At 43.2% G+C, this 18704-nt stretch overlaps 1 protein-coding gene and 1 long non-coding RNA gene across 2 annotated transcripts in view; both read right to left on the bottom strand.

Annotated features, from left to right (window-relative positions):
• LOC134446522 (E3 ubiquitin/ISG15 ligase TRIM25-like) overlaps positions 1–18704 on the bottom strand; it is an 87743-nt gene that overhangs the window by 39627 nt on the left and 29412 nt on the right. Inside the window, exon 13 of the mRNA XM_063195886.1 lies at positions 9449–9456. Coding sequence (XP_063051956.1) covers positions 9449–9456 — 8 coding nt within the window. The remainder of the gene's footprint in view (positions 1–9448; positions 9457–18704) is intronic.
• LOC134445682 (uncharacterized) lies at positions 1754–3840 on the bottom strand. Its single transcript, XR_010034338.1, has 3 exons — positions 3530–3840; positions 2701–2727; positions 1754–2105 (listed from the first exon to the last, which is right to left on the bottom strand). It is a non-coding gene; the product is annotated as an uncharacterized LOC134445682 (long non-coding RNA).

An 18704-nucleotide genomic window follows, 5' to 3' on the forward strand; every position in this document is an offset into this window, starting at 1 on the left:
AGCATCTTGCGCGACAACACTGTAGTGCTGCTAGCACACCCCACAGTCAGTGGCTAGCACAACAACGGCGGCGTGCATACTGTATGAACTCCGCGATTTCAAGTGTTATCAAAACTACCAAACATTCATTCTTTGAAAGAGGAACAGAAAACAAGGAATTAGTTGGTGGCAAGACCGTTCTCGCTCTTCTTCCAATGAAGGAGAATGAGCAGAGCGCAGCGATGTTCAGTCCTCAACTGTTTACAAGACCAACTTTAAGTGGGGATTTTAGTCGAGAGGTCCATGCCACATATAAATGGTGAGTGAAAACCTCTTGGTTGTTTCTAACATGTTTGAAACAATGACTGACATGGTAGGCTACAACTGTGAATGCCCCCATAGTGCCTGTAATTCAATATTGTACAAGCCTCATTTCCAGACCTCGCATGCTATGGTGACTGAGTGCTGTTGATCATAATAGTATGCCAAGATGTCACATTCAGACCAATTTCTTTATGATAAGTTCGTGTTAAATGAAATGTACTATCACCGTGATCGCTGTCAATGCAGCATGTCCCAAAACGTCGGCATGTGAGAGATGGAATGTTTATTTCACGACGACATTCTGACTTCAAACTCACCAGGATGGCTTCCCCACAGACCTATACATATTGGTATAGGTCTGTGGGCTTCCCCTTTTCACTTTCTGCCCTAGTTGTTAACCTGTTTCGATGGTAAAGACTAAAGTAATCACAGATTTTGCATGGTTAAGAGACCTACTTCGTGTGGAAACAGAATTTACACAAGAGGGTACTGGAATAAAAACAGGGTGAGGCCTGTCACTCACCAGCTACTGGCAAGGACCCCAAGTCTCCCTTTCGGTCAGCAGTAAATTTAAAACTAAGTAATAGTAGCCTACTGCTGTTCAGGTCTTAGCCTTAAATAGGTATGAATTAAAATGCAGATACTAGGCCTATAGAGTCTTTAGAATTACAGTTGCCTTGTTTGCCGATTCTATTTTAACATTGTGTGTTGTTTTCAGGTAGGCAAGTCATGGCGTTGGCAGCGTCTGCTGGGATTGTCATCACAGACCGGGTCATCCAGCTGCTACACGTGTACAGTGGAAATTGAATTAGGCTCTTCCCTCACTTGTACTGTTGTAAACCATCAAATGAACACTCTAGGTAGACAAGACAGTGAGTTCAGTAATGGCTGGCGAAGAGCATGCGCACCACAAGTTTGGAGCCAGCCAGGTCATACGTGTTGCACCTACCACAATTCCATTTCTTTGGTCTTCTGTGTTGAGCCTGTTTCAAAATGCGCCTGTACAACCACATGTGTATAGAATCTACACTACACTACCCCACCAAGATCTAGACATTACTGAAGAGTTGGAAATGTTATCATGGTCTGCTGACAGCTGTACAGAACATGTGTACTTAAATACCAGATGTGCCACTTTCATTAACGAGACTGTCTGCTCTGGGTTTGGGACAAAGCCTAATGAGGCAGCAGTCAACAACAGTCCTTACATTTGACATCAGTTACAAAACAACCTATGGTTTTAAGGTACTTCATGCTACTGGTTGTGAGCGAGGCTTTTTGTGACTGACTCTCCCTAATGACAGATTCATAGACATAATGGAACATGTAACACAGCATTAGTTCAGAATCTAACCATCATCCATTAGGAACAAAGAAGTGGAATCTTGTCACAATATCGAATCGAATATTGAACAAATGGTGTAAATAATGGTGTACACAAGTAATTGGAACATATGTAAATACAATTTTATTGTGAAAAGAAAACACTGTCTATTTTTTTTCAATGTACAGTAATGAAAGTGTAAATAATGACAAATAAGATATCAATTTATATATACACATTCTTTTTTCTTTTAAATATTGGTTACTGGCAATGCAAGAAACATAGCTTACAAAATGTAGCGTTCTTGGTGTTAGGTGATGTATTGTACAAAATGAAAACCCAAATGGTGACGCACTCCTGAAATGTTGCAAGTTCTTTAAGGAAAATGCCTTGAAATCTTGTTCTAATATTTTGAAAGGCATGGAATCTGTGAGGGGATGTGCTGGGTCCTCTATGCTGTCGTTTCTTCATACACCTCCTGGCGTCAGACACAGACAAAGGAAGTATAGAAGTATATTAGACAAACATTTCAGAAGGTTATGTGTGACAATTGTGGCTACATACAAGGTTTTGAACAAAAACAACACGGGAATTGATTGCAACACATTTTAAAATATTTCTAGGTGACTTAAAGTTCATTAACAACAGTGTATGCTACTTACTCTGTGTACAGAGTATTTTCCACCCACATTTTGCATTACTGCCCTTGTACATCACTTTGATCAAAAGCGTCTGTCAACTGTAATGTTATGAGGAGTACAGTCTCTTGAGAAATTAATGTAGGTTTAGGTGGATAGTGGTGCAGGACAGCACATATACTTTTCAGTTACTCTTACTAAGAATTCAAACCTGTAACATTGGATACCTTCCGAGGGCACAGGTACAGGTGAGGTCAGCAAGGGTCCTATTTACCTTGATAATAGGTTCTCAGTCATTTCACATCCCCACCCCGATGAAAAAAACTAATTGTTTACACAAATGGGTTTTACACCCCTTAACAATACGGCTTTGCTTGCTTCAGTAATGTACTCTTTGCCTCTGACCTAGCAATGGATGTAATAAATCAGACATACCTTATATAACCGTGGGTCTTGGGTCACCTAATAATGGAGAGAGAGAGAGAGAAAAGACATCACCATTGATCAATTAACAATGGCACAGCGTGTGTGTGTGTGTGTGTGTGTCCCAGCTTATGACGGTGAGCACGATTAACTTTGGGTCGTCCGATCAACTAGGGATGGTCACCTACAACTTATCGAAGTGCTTAGCACACTCACGAATCGACTATTTGAATTGACCACAGCTGAAGTGTTTGAGAATACAATCGCGCACAATAACAACGGCAAAAGTGCGACGGCATGCTCCTCTCGTCGAACCGTAATGCAGTTTCCAAAGTGTATAATAGAACTCAAGACGCCCCATCCTGTCTCGTCTGACGTGAACAGCTCTTTATGCCATCCAAGTTAATCAGACCCGAAGTTAATCGTGCACACCGGGAGTAGTTAATGCAATCCTGGTGTATATTTATCTCATGGTAGGATATACAAAACGTATGGGACTGTAAACGGTTTACTGTATTATCATAGGTAAATTGGCATGCCTAACGGTGACCAGAACACAACCAATAATGCTAGTAGCAACTGCATGCTGTTGAGGCTGCATTGTTTTCATATGGCTGGCAATTTTGTCTGAACATTTTATCGCTGGTCAATCATTTTCAGCGAAATACACATACTTGATTAAGTTTTATTCATCAATATATGTCACATTGGTTGTGCAGGCAAGCAGACGTCCATTTTGTCTGCAATATGTATCACCCCGTCAGAAACGGACAAACCCATGCCCATGATGTGTTCACTAAAAGAAAATACCGGTATAGCCATTTCAAGACATCTAACTTACCATATCTTTGTTGTGATTTATCTGATGCAAACGATGCTGGCACCAAATGAGTAGGCGGTCCTCCTCCATTGGTGCTAGGGGCTGGTAGCATGTAACCTGGCTCTCACGCAGATGGATTGTCAGGTAGCATGCCGCTGTTTGGACCCTGCAGAGTACTCGTGCACTATGTCGGATTGCCAACCAAAATCCACCGATGCCTTGTGTGTTTTGTAACCGTCAGTGGTCTGATGTCGGACACAGGTGGCATACCACAGGCGGCTTGCCGTTCAAACGCCAGCAATGATCCACTATACACATGCTAGCTGGGCTGGAACTACTGGCAACATGCTAACTGCTCTGTTGTTGTGGCTTCTATCTCGCGTCGCTGAAAACTACGTCACGGGCCGCTTCGATGTGACTGGTTGAAGTAGTACGTCACTGTCTCCAATCACGTTCGAGCTTTTTTTGAATACACCCACGGGCTAGAACAGCAAGGTTACCATCATAATTCCAGATGGATGACAATCCATCTGAGTGAGAGCCAGGTTAGTCGAGGCCCATCAATGGACAATTTTCACACTCGTGTATGTTACCTCACTTCTGATAGGCCATGATTAGTCTAATTCAGTAAATAGATATTTGTGCGTACAGTATTTCTTCAGCATATAACTCATGAGCATATTTCGATGAATACTGTGTATTATGGTGCATATCTACCGTCTCCTCTTTGACAAACTGACCGATTTGTTTTTTCACTTGTTCTTACACACATATTGATGACCATGGTGCCTATGTCATAACACTTAACTTTGAAGTGAATTATTTGCAGAATTACACTGTGAAATGTATTCTTCCTTTTTGTATGCATACCTATGTGCGCTGTGCACCTTGTAAACTTGTAACGGTGATAGCTCAGTCAACATGAAAAGAGATAAGAGACATGCAAAACCATGCCTATGAGAAATCCCATTGTAATAAGATTTTCTTTAATTATCTTCGAAATGACACAACACACACCATTCTGGTTAAGCAAGCCGTTCCATGGCCATGTTTAGCACCCGAGACAATTGTTGTTTTCCTCGCACGAGTACAGCGGCGTCCGCACGGTCCGAAATATATAAAACGCCAAAAAAATGAATTGAAGTGAATGGGACCGTAAAGTCCAGAATAGCTGCGCACATCAATGGCTTAAAAGACACGAGTGAAGTTTCCCCTCCCAATTTGGCACAGGTAAGACGCGCCAGGCATCACCGACTTTGACCGGAATTGAAGTGCTACAAACACCACGTTGGTAGGCTATTATTGGAAGTTAGCATTCAACTCAACGTCTTCGCGCACATTTTTATGAAGGACAACGTGGAGTAGTAACAGTCCTTGACTGCTTTGCCAAAGCTGACACGCAAAATGAGTAGCCAATTGTTCCATGCTGCGCTTCCTTCACGATGCGCTGTTACGCAGAGCTGTCGCTGTAAGTTGTTCCAGGAAACTAAGATAGTTGGATACCAACATATGGTTTGACTTTGAAAACACACCGAAGACAGTTTACATTTTTAATATGTAGCGTGTAGACATCGGCTGGACAGTTGTGTTTACTATTTAGGACCATGGCAGAACTGATCACAGTTGAACACCATCTCATAAGCCTAATAAAACAACATGATCTAAAAATAGCCTAAATAGTCATACACATGTGCTGTTGACCATGAAAATAGATCGACGAGGGTTGGAAGTTTTCATATTTAGTGTATATTGGTTGTAGAAACAGAATGGTTGTGTTTGTAGCCATCCAATCTCGGACGGCCGTCATTTGAATTGAAGGCAGATTGCCAAATCGCATAAAGCGGCGCATCTCGTAATAAAATCTAAAATACTGAAAAATAATATAATATAAACATATAGTTTTTATACTGAAAGTATATCGAGGAGGGTCTGTAATATTGAGCTAAAGTGTTTGAAAGCTGGAAAAACTGCATGATGACGGCCGTTCAGCTGTATTCTCATAAGAAAATATTCCGTTATGGTACAGATCCAGTCGGACGTTCACGGCCGTTATGGGAGCTAAAGGGTTAATAGGCTACTAATAAGTAGAACTGTGTGTACACGTGTTAGCCTACCTTTTTATGACTCCACTCTGAATCTGCCGTGATAGTGTCATGGCCCTTATGATCCCCCATCGTACACAGATAACAGATACAACTCTGATCAGTGCGACAGAATATTTCAAAAACCTTCTTATGACGGGGGAAGATCCTCTCCTCTAGCTGGCCCGTGGCATCGACCAATGTGTGTTTTCTACCCAGAAGTTCATCGTGGGCTTTTAGGTGAGTGTCACAGTAGGACACGAAACACTCCAGACAGGACTTGGCCGCTTTGAGTTTTCTCCCGGTACAGACATCACACGCCACATCTCCAGGTCCAGCAGCACATTCAACAGGAGCTGCAGTTTGTATTCTGCTCTTCCTCATTAGATCCACGAGCTCAGCAATAATAACATTCTTGCTTAAAACGGGTCTTTGAGTGAATGTCTTTCTGCACTGGGGACAGCTGTAAACTCCCTTCACGTCTTCCTCATTCCAGCAGTCCTCAATACAGCCCAAACAGTAATTGTGTCCGCAATTAAGAGCAACCGGATCTTTCAGAAGATCTAAACAAATAGGACACGTGAAAATGTCCTGGTTACCTGCCATGGCTTCAGCCATTTTTCGAAGAAATTGGTAATAAGTAGGCTCACCACAGCTCCTTGAGAACAAGTCCACATTAGTTCCGATTTCTCATGTGGCGCTCCAAACTTCCTGGATGGGGTGGAGTATTATTATAGAGTACTGCTGCCATCATGTGGTCATATTTAGTAACAGCAAACAGATGACTGCCCAGAGGATGTATCAAACAACACCACACTGCTCTTGAATGTCAAACAAACAAATGCAGTTGGTTTTAATGTAATTTTAGATGTTTATTGACAATACATGGTGATGTTTGTAACACCCTGTATTTGCTAGGGTTGTCACCATGTTCTGATAGTGAGGGGCAGCTGTGGCCTAATTAGGGCGGTGGTTCGAGTCCCACTTAGTAAATGTGTCCCTACCTGAAGTAGTCTGGAGAGATTGCTGTAACCATTACAGCGTAATAACTGCATCACTTTGGATGAAAACATCAGCTAAATATAATGCAATGTAATGTTATGTCATGCATGGCATAGCATTTTATGGTTTTGAGGAGTTTGCACACATGAATTCCTTTTTGTTATTTATTTACTCATGGATGGATTGTGTTTTGGCTTGTTCAGACAACACATAGTAATGGTTGAGAATCTGAAGAAGACAATGGTTGAACAGTAATCCTGCCATTACATTTTTTTCAGGATTTTAAGTGTGCGGACTCCTCATTCCAAAACTTTAGTATGACTTTGTCTTAGCCACCCTACCTAAACTGACAAACTAACTAACTAACTAACTAACTAACTAACTAACTAACTAACTAACTAACTAACTAACTAACTAACTAGCTAAACTAACACCTCCACCCTAAACTAACCATATGCATTTCAGGGGCCAATGAAACTCCTCAGTCCATACAGTAGGGATGCGGTGGGCTAGCTGGGGCCAGGAAGAAGGTCCTGGAAGAAGTCGTGGTCCACGTCCAGGTTTGTGATGTCCGGCTCCTCGCTCTCCTCGGGAGACAGGCTAGTGATGTAGTTTGTGTGCCGAGTTATAGAAGTAGAAATATTGTTATGGATGCAATTACAACAATGATTATGATTATGATAATGATTGCAACTATGTAACATCATGCTAGTGTTGAAATTACACTGGTAACAGTACTTCTAATTCTACTTTATACTGGACAGCTCTGGTTGTGTGTGTGTGTGTGTGTGTGTGTGTGTGTGTGTGTGTGTGTGTGTGTGTGTGTGTGTGTGTGTGTGTGTGTGTGTGTGTGTGTGTGTGTGTGTGTGTGTGTGTGTGTGTGTGTGTGTGTGTGTGTGCGTACGTGAGTGTGAGAGAGAGCGATACGTGAGTGAGTGAGAGAGAGAGCGATTTGCACCCCCCCCCCCTTCCGTTCTCTAATCAGCTGCCTTGCAGTGCTTGCTGCCCAATCAAATATCTCTGATTACTACCATTATGAGTTTTTATCAAATCAGTCACAGCTGTTCAAAGTTTATGAGTAAACATTTTATTGCATACATGTACAGAAGTCTACAAGTCTTCACCAAGTGCATCAATACAGGTCAGAAAAGTAAAAAGAATATTTCCACAACCCATAGAGTACATCTCTCTTACTGTGATCTATTTGACAGTAACACACAGCGTTTGGACCTACATTAAGGTCTTCATCAGGTGCACTTCACACTTTAATTACAAACACAAAAGTAAAACAGTATCACACCATCCCCATATCAAACCATAAATATGAATATCTAAACAATGCATCTAGTACTATCATCAGTGTGTGATTCAACTGAATGTAGTTCAATATGATCAGTGGTGTAAAATCAAACTCAAGTTCTATTTGATATGGAACATGACTGTATTCATGAACATAGGAACAAATATTTATACAGAGATGAGAAACGGCAATGAGTCTGCAAACAAAATCTCAAATACAGGACCATTTACTATAAAGTCTATATCTGTCTGTCTAATACATGGCAAGACATGTATTTTCTTCATATTCTTTTTTCAGATTGTCTTGCTGTATTTTATATCCATTTCTGCGTGGTAACATAAGAAAATCAGCCACATATATTAGTGAACATAAAATGTCCAGGTAGTATATTCCATTCCATTGTAGCCAGTCTATACCTCTGCAGTTCCTCTTGATGGTTAAGTTGACATGTCCTTGCTTGATGCCCTGCTGCAGCAGCTGCACCGCATACTGGTGGGACTTGCCCTCCACAGAGGTGCCGTCCACACTGATCAGCTGATCACCAGAGCGTAGACGCCCATCCTCATCTGCCGCCCCATACTTCACAACATGGCCAACAGTGATCTGTAGGCAGAATAGCAGATGTTGGTGTTGCTTCAAAACATTTTTGAATGAATGAATGAATGAATTATTTATTTCTCTTCACACCATCATTTAGATTTTCAGTTACATGTCATGAAACGGGTATATTAGTATGGAGAGAAAGGGTTCCCATATGAAGCTAAATGCAAGCTTGTAAGCTGGGGCGAGGTCCATGATACGCATTGGTGAGGTCCATGATACGCATAATGCATGGCAAACTTTTTCTTATTATTAAAAGGTAGACAATGACATTTTTGTCATTGATTTTCAAGAGGTATGCTGCCCATATACAGCCTACTTCCCCAAATTGCCAGCTGCACCCTACGTACAGAGACGCATCTTGTCACCAGGCTAGGCAGGCAGCCGCTTGGGGCCCCCAAGTCACACTTTAATATGCTAACATGTCACAAGCTATGTATCCTGCTGCCCAGGTAATTTGTAATCACAGATTTGGGTGATATGCCCCGTTAGGTTTTCTTCTCTTTTTTCCTTGTATGACATGAAAAATCAAGGCTTGAACGAGAAGCTTATGTTGTGTAGCCTTGTGAGTGATTATCGTCAACAATACCACACTATAGCGCGTCAAATTGGCTTCTTTGCCTCGTAATTTTAGTTTTCCGACTACTGGTATTTATTAATTGAGTTGAATGCACTGTCTTGTGCAGGTCAGCTAGGCACTTGATTGGCAGGGCTGTCAGAGAGAGCCCTGCATGTCTGAGTGTATGTACCTTTGGTGCATTCATGAGAGTTGGTGCCAAGAGCTGTTGTGGAGTGACTGACAAGGGCCCGAGTGTCTGACCTTGCGCTGGCATTTCCAACAAAGTTGGTATTTATTAGAATAGTTATTTATTTGAATGCACTGTCTTGTGCATGTCATGCAGAAATCAAGCTGAATCAGAGTCTCTTTTGCATTTTCCATGTCAAGCAGGTTACCACAAAATGCACTAGAATGCAGGAAATAGTATTCAAGAAGTCCATAATCTCCTCGTTAGGATTGATCCCCATACTGTGTATCCACAATATCTGAATCTGTGCCGCACCAGCAGTTTTCTTGACGAGCTGTCATTGTACATGCATAGATACTGCATGAGCTACAAAAATCTGCATAAGTGAAAGCAATTTGTCCACTGGGGGTAAAACGTTGGCACTCACCAGATCGCCAGATTCACTTCCTCCCACAATTGTGAAGCCAAATCCTGTTCCCTTCCTCCACAGGAAGATATCATGCTCCTCATAATCTGGACATTAAAATAAACAGATGAATGGAAAACACAAAAGGACTTACTGTAAGTGCTACTTAAGTTCACATGTAACAACGTCTTAGAGTTTACAGATAATTTCCCGAAACCATCTTAGCAAAGAATCATTGAAGTACTGTATCACTGTGGTTCGAGAGTACTCTTAAAGGGGTAGGCCACTATTTTGGGGCTTAATACAGTTAAAGTCGTTGGCTGGGGTTTATAAAGGTGGTTAAGTGTCTTATTTTTCATGTTAAGCGTTGTCTTGCTTTAAGACAAGTTAAAAGAGGGAGCATGTCGCTAAGCTAGTGAAAGTCAATGCATCCGTATAGCATGCTGCTACAGTGATCCATTGACTTTCACTAGCTTAGCTATATACTCCCTCTTTTAACTTGTCTTAAAGCAAGACAACGCTTAACATGAAAAAATAAGACACTTAACCACCTTTATAAAGCCCAGCCAACGGTTTTAACTGTATTAAGCGCACACAACCTCAGCAAAAAACGCTCAATTTCGCTAATTGTCCGCGAGCGCCATAGGGCGGGATTGCACAAGTTATCAATTTAAGATACAGAGAACAGCGTGCGTCTTTTCCTTCAAATGCAGCTCTGTCGTAACATTGTAGCCTAGCCCTAATGAGTCCACACGCTGGTTTTTATGGGGTGGAGACTCAAGAACAAGTGAGCAACACATTTTGCAGTATTCAGAAAAAGAGAAACTACCAACCAGTGCGTTGCTGCACAGCTGATTCGGCGACGTCTTCTGCCTCGTAATATCCTCACGTTTCTTCATAAACGTGCGATTCAAAGGTTACTCAAAATAATTCTAACCTACTGAATCTTTATCTCTTATACTTTCCCAAGAGTCCCAAACCCTACACTCCTTTCAAATTTTTCCTTGATACTGGAAAGTTGTCCGTGTTTGCAACACGGCCGGTGTGGAGAGTCTGTTCTCTCGCATCACGTTTGCAGATCAGTAAAAACCGTCTTGAAATTACGGTCAGTAGGCCTACATTCATTACAAATGGCAAACGTACAGCTGTATTGTCTGAGAGATGCTGAAAATCTGAGAGATGCTTCAGTGTTGAATGGCTAATTGGGTCCCCTGGCTGACCCCGCTGTGACCCCGCGACCTGCTGACGTCACTTCCGCTTCCGGATCAAGCTATTCCCGTCGAGGAGCTACTCGGACGAAATTAAGTTTCTTCTCGTTTTTCTCCTACATTTTTGTCTGAATTTACAACTACAAACAACTGATTCGATGTAGTGTTACTTTTGCGTTACCTTGTTATCACTCTTACAACAACATAAACACATAGGCTAACCTCCCCACCATCCAAATAGATTTTTTCCACCAGGCTAGCCTACATAACTTTTTTCGCGCCGAGCCCTACTCGGCTTTAGTTTCGCCTCACCTCATAGTCAATTTTGCAACACTACACCAACTATCTCGCAAAAATAACCTTTTCTGCTGCATCCGCAGACCTAATTATGGCCAACTCTACCTGCGCCTGCAGTGATCTAGCTAATGCTAATGAAAGACTAGCCAAAGCCAACATGAGGATTGAAGCACTTAGAAGTGACATTCGCCGGCTACGTTGCGAGATAGTCATAAAATCCCATAACACCACGTTGAAACACCAAACCAGTAATACTAGCGCCAACCTAACTACACTATCTTTTCTCCCCAGCCACAGCAAACACCAGCCGAAGTCCCCCCCGAATCCACCGTGCTCCACTCCCGCGCGTCGTAGCTGGACGGAGGTGGTCAACGGCGGCAGGGGAGTACTGCAGAAATGTTCACCACCTCTAGTGACTAGCAATCGTTTTTCTGTACTTGACTCAGTCATCGATGCAGAAACTGACCCTGTCCCCCCCTCCCACCAGGTGCCCAAGCCTCTACCACAAAGAGTGCGACCCAGTAGCCGCCGGACCCTCGCTACCCCCAGGCAAATCCCCCGAGAGCAGCCTGCCCATTCAGAACCCCGGCGACCATCAACAGTCCTCATAGGATCTTCGATGGTTCGCCACGTAACCCTACGAAACGCCCAGACGTGGTGCCTACCTGGAGCTCTCGTAGCCGATGTCCAGTCGAATGTGCCGCACGCGCTGTCACAGTATCCTACTGCCACAACTCTCATCGTCCACGCAGGCTCCAATGACATCCGGCTGCAGCAGTCTAAAAAACTTGAGTCTGATTTCCTCTCCCTTATTAATACCCTTCGCAGCACTGGAAAAAAATGCGCTATCTCAGGCCCCATCCCCTCTGTCTGTTTCTCTGCCTTCCAGTTCTCCCGAATCCGCCAACTGCACGTCTGGCTGATGAGACACTGCCGCCAAGAAGCCATTCCCTACGTTGACAACTTCTCCGCTTTCTGGAACCGCCGAAACCTCTTCGCACGAGATGGAAGGCACTTAAACAGAGCTGGTGCTCGTCTCCTCGCGACCAACCTGGAACTGACCCTCGAAACCCATCGGTCCTTGGATTGACTAACAGGTGTTTTAAATCCAAAGCACTACACCAACTTAGACACTGCGTGCCCAACAGAGAGTACTCCACTAGCTATCCACGTTGTCACTACCCGTAGGAAAGCTCGCAGATGTAGACCCTCTGGTTGTGTACACAACAACCTAATTACGATTGCACCTGAACGCATAAACAATAGCTCTACTACTTTGAATGTTAATGCTGCATTACTTAACGTGCAGTCCTTGACCAACAAAAGCTTCGTAGTAAACCAGCTGGTCTCGGACAAAAACATAAGCTTCATGTTTCTTACCGAAACATGGCTTAAAGACGACGGGGCGGCTACTTTTATTGAGGCTTGCCCTTCCGATTACAAATTCCTTCACGCCCCGAGACCAAATAAACGAGGCGGAGGCGTAGCCATACTTTTCTCCAACAAATTTAATTGTACTAAGATGAATCTGGGCTCTTTCTCTTCATTTGAATACATGGCAATGAGGGTCCAAGCAAACCTCAAACTGATTATTATTGTTCTGTACCGTCCACCGAAATTCTCTTCGTCATTTCTATCTGATTTCTCCACCTTCATGTCAGACGTACTTACTAACTATGATAAAGCAATAATTGCTGGCGACTTTAATATCCACGTAAATAAATCAGATGACGCAATAGCCAAGTCTTTCTTAGACACATTAAATGTATTCGGTCTCGTCCAGAATGTCACTGAACAGCCTACCCATCGGAAAGGCAACACACTTGACCTTGTTATTTCACATGCGCTTGATATCAACAATATATCGGTCACGGACGTCGGCCTCTCCGACCACCACTGTGTGTTTTTCGATTTTGACATTTCAACACAAATTAGCACACCCAACAATGTCATTCACAGACGACGCATTAATGCCTCTGCTGAGCTTAAGATTTCAGACCTCATCAAATCAGGTGACCTACTAAATGGTCACTGCACACCTGATGAAATGGTTGATAGCTTCAACAACAACTTGTTGTTGAGGAATTCTAGATAACATAGCTCCAATTAGAACGACGACAAGGACCAGAGCTAGGTATTCACCTTGGATGAATGACTCACTTAGAGCCTTAAAAAGAAAATGCAGAGTAACCGAGCGTCTTTGGAGGAAAACTAAATTAGAAGTCCATAGACAATCCCTTAGGGATGAGATCTCCTCCTACAATAATGCGGTACGCTCAGAGAGAAAAGCATATTTTTCCAAAATCATAACAAAATCATAATTCTTTTTTCCACTATTGACCACCTGCTTAATCCAACACATAGCAATAACAACCTAAATGCAGCATCACATGCCAAGTGCGAGGAATTTGCTAGATTTTTTAATAAAAAGATTGCCGACATTAGAGAAGGCATCCAAGGTGGAAACGCAGCAATCTCTGTCGCCCACTCAGGCGATACACTGAGGGGAGGATTAAACCCCCCTAGGAGACCTGAGAGCTTCCAAAAGTTTTGTCCAATTACAGAGGACGACCTCTGTAAAATAGTCAGGGAAAGTAAGCAGTCTACCTGCAGCCTTGACGCGATCCCCACACATCTGCTAAAAAACATACTTGGTTGCTTAGCAGCACCTTTACTGCAAATTGTTAACACCTCTATGCTTACAGGCATTTTTCCAAGCTCATTCAAAACAGCCATGGTAAAGCCACTCCTAAAAAAGACAAATTTAGATCAGAATTCTTTAAACAACTACAGACCTATATCAAACCTCCCCTTTATAAGCAAGGTACTAGAAAAAGTTGTATTTAAACAGCTTAATCAACATCTGGCTGGGAATGATATCTTGGAAAAATTCCAATCAGGCTTTAGAGCCAACCATAGCACCGAAACAGCACTAACCAAAATAATAAGTGATCTTAGGCTCAGCACTGCCGCAAACAAAGTTTCAGCACTTATCCTCCTCGACCTCAGTGACACGATAGACCACAACATACTAATTGACCGCCTTGAATCTTGGGTAGGCTTGTCCGGTCACGTCTTAGAGTGGTTCAAAACATATATTACAGGAAGGCAGTTTTTTGTCACCATCGGAGAACACGTCTCCAACAAGTATGATGTGCCTTTTGGAGTTGCTCAGGGTAGTTGCTTGGGCCCTCTCCTCTTCTCTCTCTATATGTTGCCCCTGGGCTCCATCATCAGAGAGCACAATGTTGATTTTCATAGTGTGGGAGTTTTTGGGTGATGTCTGGCACCAGTTAATAAACTTATGTATGGTATGTTAGATTAATAAAGTGTATAATAAGCAGCAATTAAACTAGTTGTGGAAGAAGTAGGCCCAATTACACCGCCTGTGCCTTTGTTGGAGAAGTAGGCCCAAAAAGGCCGCTTGTGCCTTGCTGACATGAAAGACAAACAGTCCAGACACGCTCCTAATACAGGAGCAGATGGTCAAGAATGACAAGGGTAGGCGCCTCGCTTAAGCACGTGTATTCCAAGCACACATGCCAAGTGAGGCACAGACAGACACACACACACAGAAGCAGTTGTATAAGCATTAAAGAAAAAACCTATAGGGATAGATAAAAGACAGAACCTGTAATGAAAAGATATGCCCAGGTAATGCATGGCACTATCCAAGATCCTGAAGTCTGTACGCGGTCTGTAGTAATGTAGTGATGTAGTAACACAGAAGTAGCATGACCTAGGAAGATGCTCAAGGGGAACATAGGTATACACACACCACACACACACACACGCTACACACACACATACCATGTCCACACACATACATGTTTTTAACTATGGTACATTTATATGAAATCTAATGTACTGACATATGTATATCTTGATGTCTTGCCTAGGTGTAAGATGGGATGCAGGTACTGATGATGGAAAGGTACATATGTGTCACAGACATGGAAACTTCCATCCATCGTTAAATGTTAACCCAAGTCCATTAACGTGTTCTAATGTGTTTACTTATGACCAGAAAATGCACTTTGTGAGCGGGTGCGCTGTAGATGTGCCCACGGAACCGAGAGAGAGGAGATGAGCATATAGTATATAAAGGGGGGGTAATTTAGGCCCAAGTTGGGTTCAGTTTGGGAAAGTCCTCTGGGACTGCCCTGCTGTTCTCCGGGCTCGCGACTCTCTGTGTTCCGGTGGTCTCCTGCAGCGCATTCGCATCAGTGTACTGTACTGAGTGTATTACTTTTAAGTGATCTCTTTGTGCAATCTGAGCGAATAAAGTCTTCATCAACAACGAGTAGAACGGTTTGGGCAGCACTTCTTTCTGATCTGGTCTACCTCAATCTGACTGTGCCTGGGGGCTGACTTCTCCCAAGAAGAAATCCACGACAATAGCTATGCCGATGACACTCAACTATATATCTCTGTCGAGCCTAGCCAAACCACTGCCATTCATGCCTTGACTAAATGCATGCCTGCCATCACAGATTGGATGAACAGTAACTTCCTAAAATTAAATGAGGATAAAACTGAAGTGTTGCTCATTGGGCCTAAGGAAAAACGTGCAAAACTCCACTCAAGCCTAGGTGACCTAAGTATACACATTAAAGATAAGGTTACTAGCCTAGGTGTGGTCATAGACTCGGATTTGAGCTTTGAGCCTCACATCAACAAGATAACAAAATCTGCTTTTTTCCATCTTAGAAATGTTAACAAAGTGCGCGGCTTGGCCCCCCGACAAGACGCTGAGAAACTTATTCATGCCTTTGTCACCAGTAGGATAGACTACTGCAATGCTCTCTTCTCTGGTCTCCCAAAAAAATTAATTGACAAATTGCAACTCATTCAAAATTCTGCGGCAAGAATCCTAACAAGAACCAGAATGAGAGAGCACATCTCTCCTGTCTTGGCAGACCTGCACTGGTTACCTGTCTCATACAGAATCGACTTTAAGATTCTGCTCACAGTATTTAAAGCATTAAATGGACTTGCCCCTAGCTATATCTCAGACATGCTCTCTTTTTATGCCCCTGCTCGAGCTCTCAGGTCCACTGATGCCAAGCTGCTAAGGACCCCCACCCCCCCGCAGAAGAAGATCGGCGACGCCGCGTTTGCCTGCTATGCGCCCAAGAGATGGAACGCCCTCCCCATCGAGATCCGATCAGCCACCTCCGTCGACTCCTTTAAGAAGCAGCTGAAGACCCACCTCTTCATCCTTGCCAACTCCTAGCTGCCAAGGCGTCATAGTGTCCCAGCTGCCGCAGCGCCCTTACTACTCGCAACCAGCCCTGGCAGGGGGCTCCCCTAGGTGGCCGCTGGTCTCTGCCTGAGGTTTCTTCCTGACTATAGGGGGTCTTTTTTTCTCAGACTTCACTGAGCTTTTTTTTTTCCCCTTACAAACTATGAATCAAGCGAAAGGGAGTTTTTCCTCACCCCTGATGCCACCAGGGGCCGCACCTGAGCGCCCAATCTCTGTGTGACTATCTATGACTCATGATAGGCCCAGCCACTATGGACCTTACACATCTAAGAATCCTGGTCCTATCCTACGTTGACCTTATGACTCTACATTCTCTGTCTATCTCTTCTTCCTCTGCCTTCCTGCTTTTTCTGCCTCTCCTCTATACCTCTCCTTTTAAATCTATCTCTAAAAATGTTTTTTTTTCCATTTGTTAAGCACTTTGAGTTACATGCCTTGTATGACACAGTGCTATACAAATACAATTATTATTATTATTATTCTGACTTGGAATTCAGGATCAGTATCTGCAGGCCAACACAGACACACACATTCACCCACATGCATCTCACATCCAATGAACATACTCTCCCCTTGGCTTTAAATATATGAATACAAATGCGTTCCCCATATCAGCAGACACTGCTTAATTATTGTGTGTGTGTGTGTGTGTGTGTGTGTGTGTGTGTGTGTGTGTGTGTGTGTGTGTGTGTGTGTGTGTGTGTGTGTGTGTGTGTGTGTGTGTGTGTGTGTAATGAATCACTCTTATACTGTACTTCTCATCATTAATCACCAGTGCGTATGTGTGTGTGTGCATGTGTGCATGTATGTGTGTGTTTGTGGAGGCTGTTAGAGGTCCTCAGTAATGCCTTACTGCTTAGAGGCAGGAGCCTCTTACTGTATTGTCTTCTGACTTGGAGTTCAGGATCAGGATCTGCAGACCAACACAGAGACACACCAGCTGACACTGCTTAATTATTAGTGTGTGTGTGTGTGCGTGCGTGCGTGCGTGCGTGCGTGTGTGTGTCAGGGGCAAGGCATGTCATTGGCAGTATGTTTTAATAGGAGGTAGTTAGAAGTCCTCAGTAATGACTTACTGCTTGGAGGCAGGCCCTGCTTGCTGCCTGCTCTTCTGACTTGGAATTCAGGATCAGGATCTGCAGACCAACACAGACACAAATTCACCCACATGCATCTCACATTCAATGAACATACTCTCCCCTTGGCTTTAAATATATGAATACAAATGCTTTTCCCATATCAGCAGACACTGCTTAATTATATCCCCGAAACGCGGAGCGTCGGGGATGTAATGGTTTTGCGTGCGCCGCCGCCGCGTCCGCCGCCGTCTTTCGTGTTAACGCGATAACATTTGAACAGATGTTTGGAATTGTCCCAGATTTTTTGGGTGAATGCTCTAGGGCAGGTTCATGAACTGATTCGAGTTTGGAGGTCAACACTTTCAAGATGGCTGAATTCAAGATGGCCGAATTTTTGTTTGGTCCATAACTTCTGACCGGGTGGATGGATTTGTCCCAGATTTGGTGTGTGAATGCTCTAGGGTAGGTTCATGAAATGCTTCGAGTTGGGAGGTCAACACTTTCAAGATGGCTGAATTCAAGATGGCCGAATTTTTGTTTGGTCCATAACTTCTGACCGGGTGGATGGATTTGTCCCAGATTTGGTGTGTGAATGCTCTAGGGTAGGTTCATGAAATGCTTCGAGTTGGGAGGTCAACACTTTCAAGATGGCTGAATTCAAGATGGCCGAATTTTTGTGTGGTCCATAACTTCTGACCGGGTGGATGGATTTGTCCCAGATTTGGTGTGTGAATGCTCTAGGGTAGGTTCATGAACTGATTCGAGTTTGGAGGTCAACACTTTCAAGATGGCTGAATTCAAGATGGCCGAATTATTGTTTGGCCCATAACTACTGACCGGGTGGATGGATTTGTCCCAGATTTTTTGGGTGAATGCTCTAGGGCAGGTTCATGAACTGATTCGATTTTGGAGGCCAACACTTTCAAAATGACAGAATTTTCATTTGGTCCTTGGTACTTCTGACAGGGTGGATTGATTTGACCGGTAACACCTTATTTTAATGGTTCACCATTTCAGTGAATCTACCATATTAGGTACAGTGTAATAACCAATGTAACAATATTTAATACCATGTAATACTAGTGTAATACCAGTGTAACAATATGCAATATCAGGTACAGTGTAATAACGAGTGTAACAGTATGCAATACCATGTAATATAGTGTAATACCAGTGTAACAATATGCAATACCATGTAATACCACTTACGC

The sequence above is a fragment of the Engraulis encrasicolus genome, chromosome 3 (assembly GCF_034702125.1).
Source record: "Engraulis encrasicolus isolate BLACKSEA-1 chromosome 3, IST_EnEncr_1.0, whole genome shotgun sequence".
Lineage (NCBI taxonomy): Eukaryota > Metazoa > Chordata > Actinopteri > Clupeiformes > Engraulidae > Engraulis > Engraulis encrasicolus.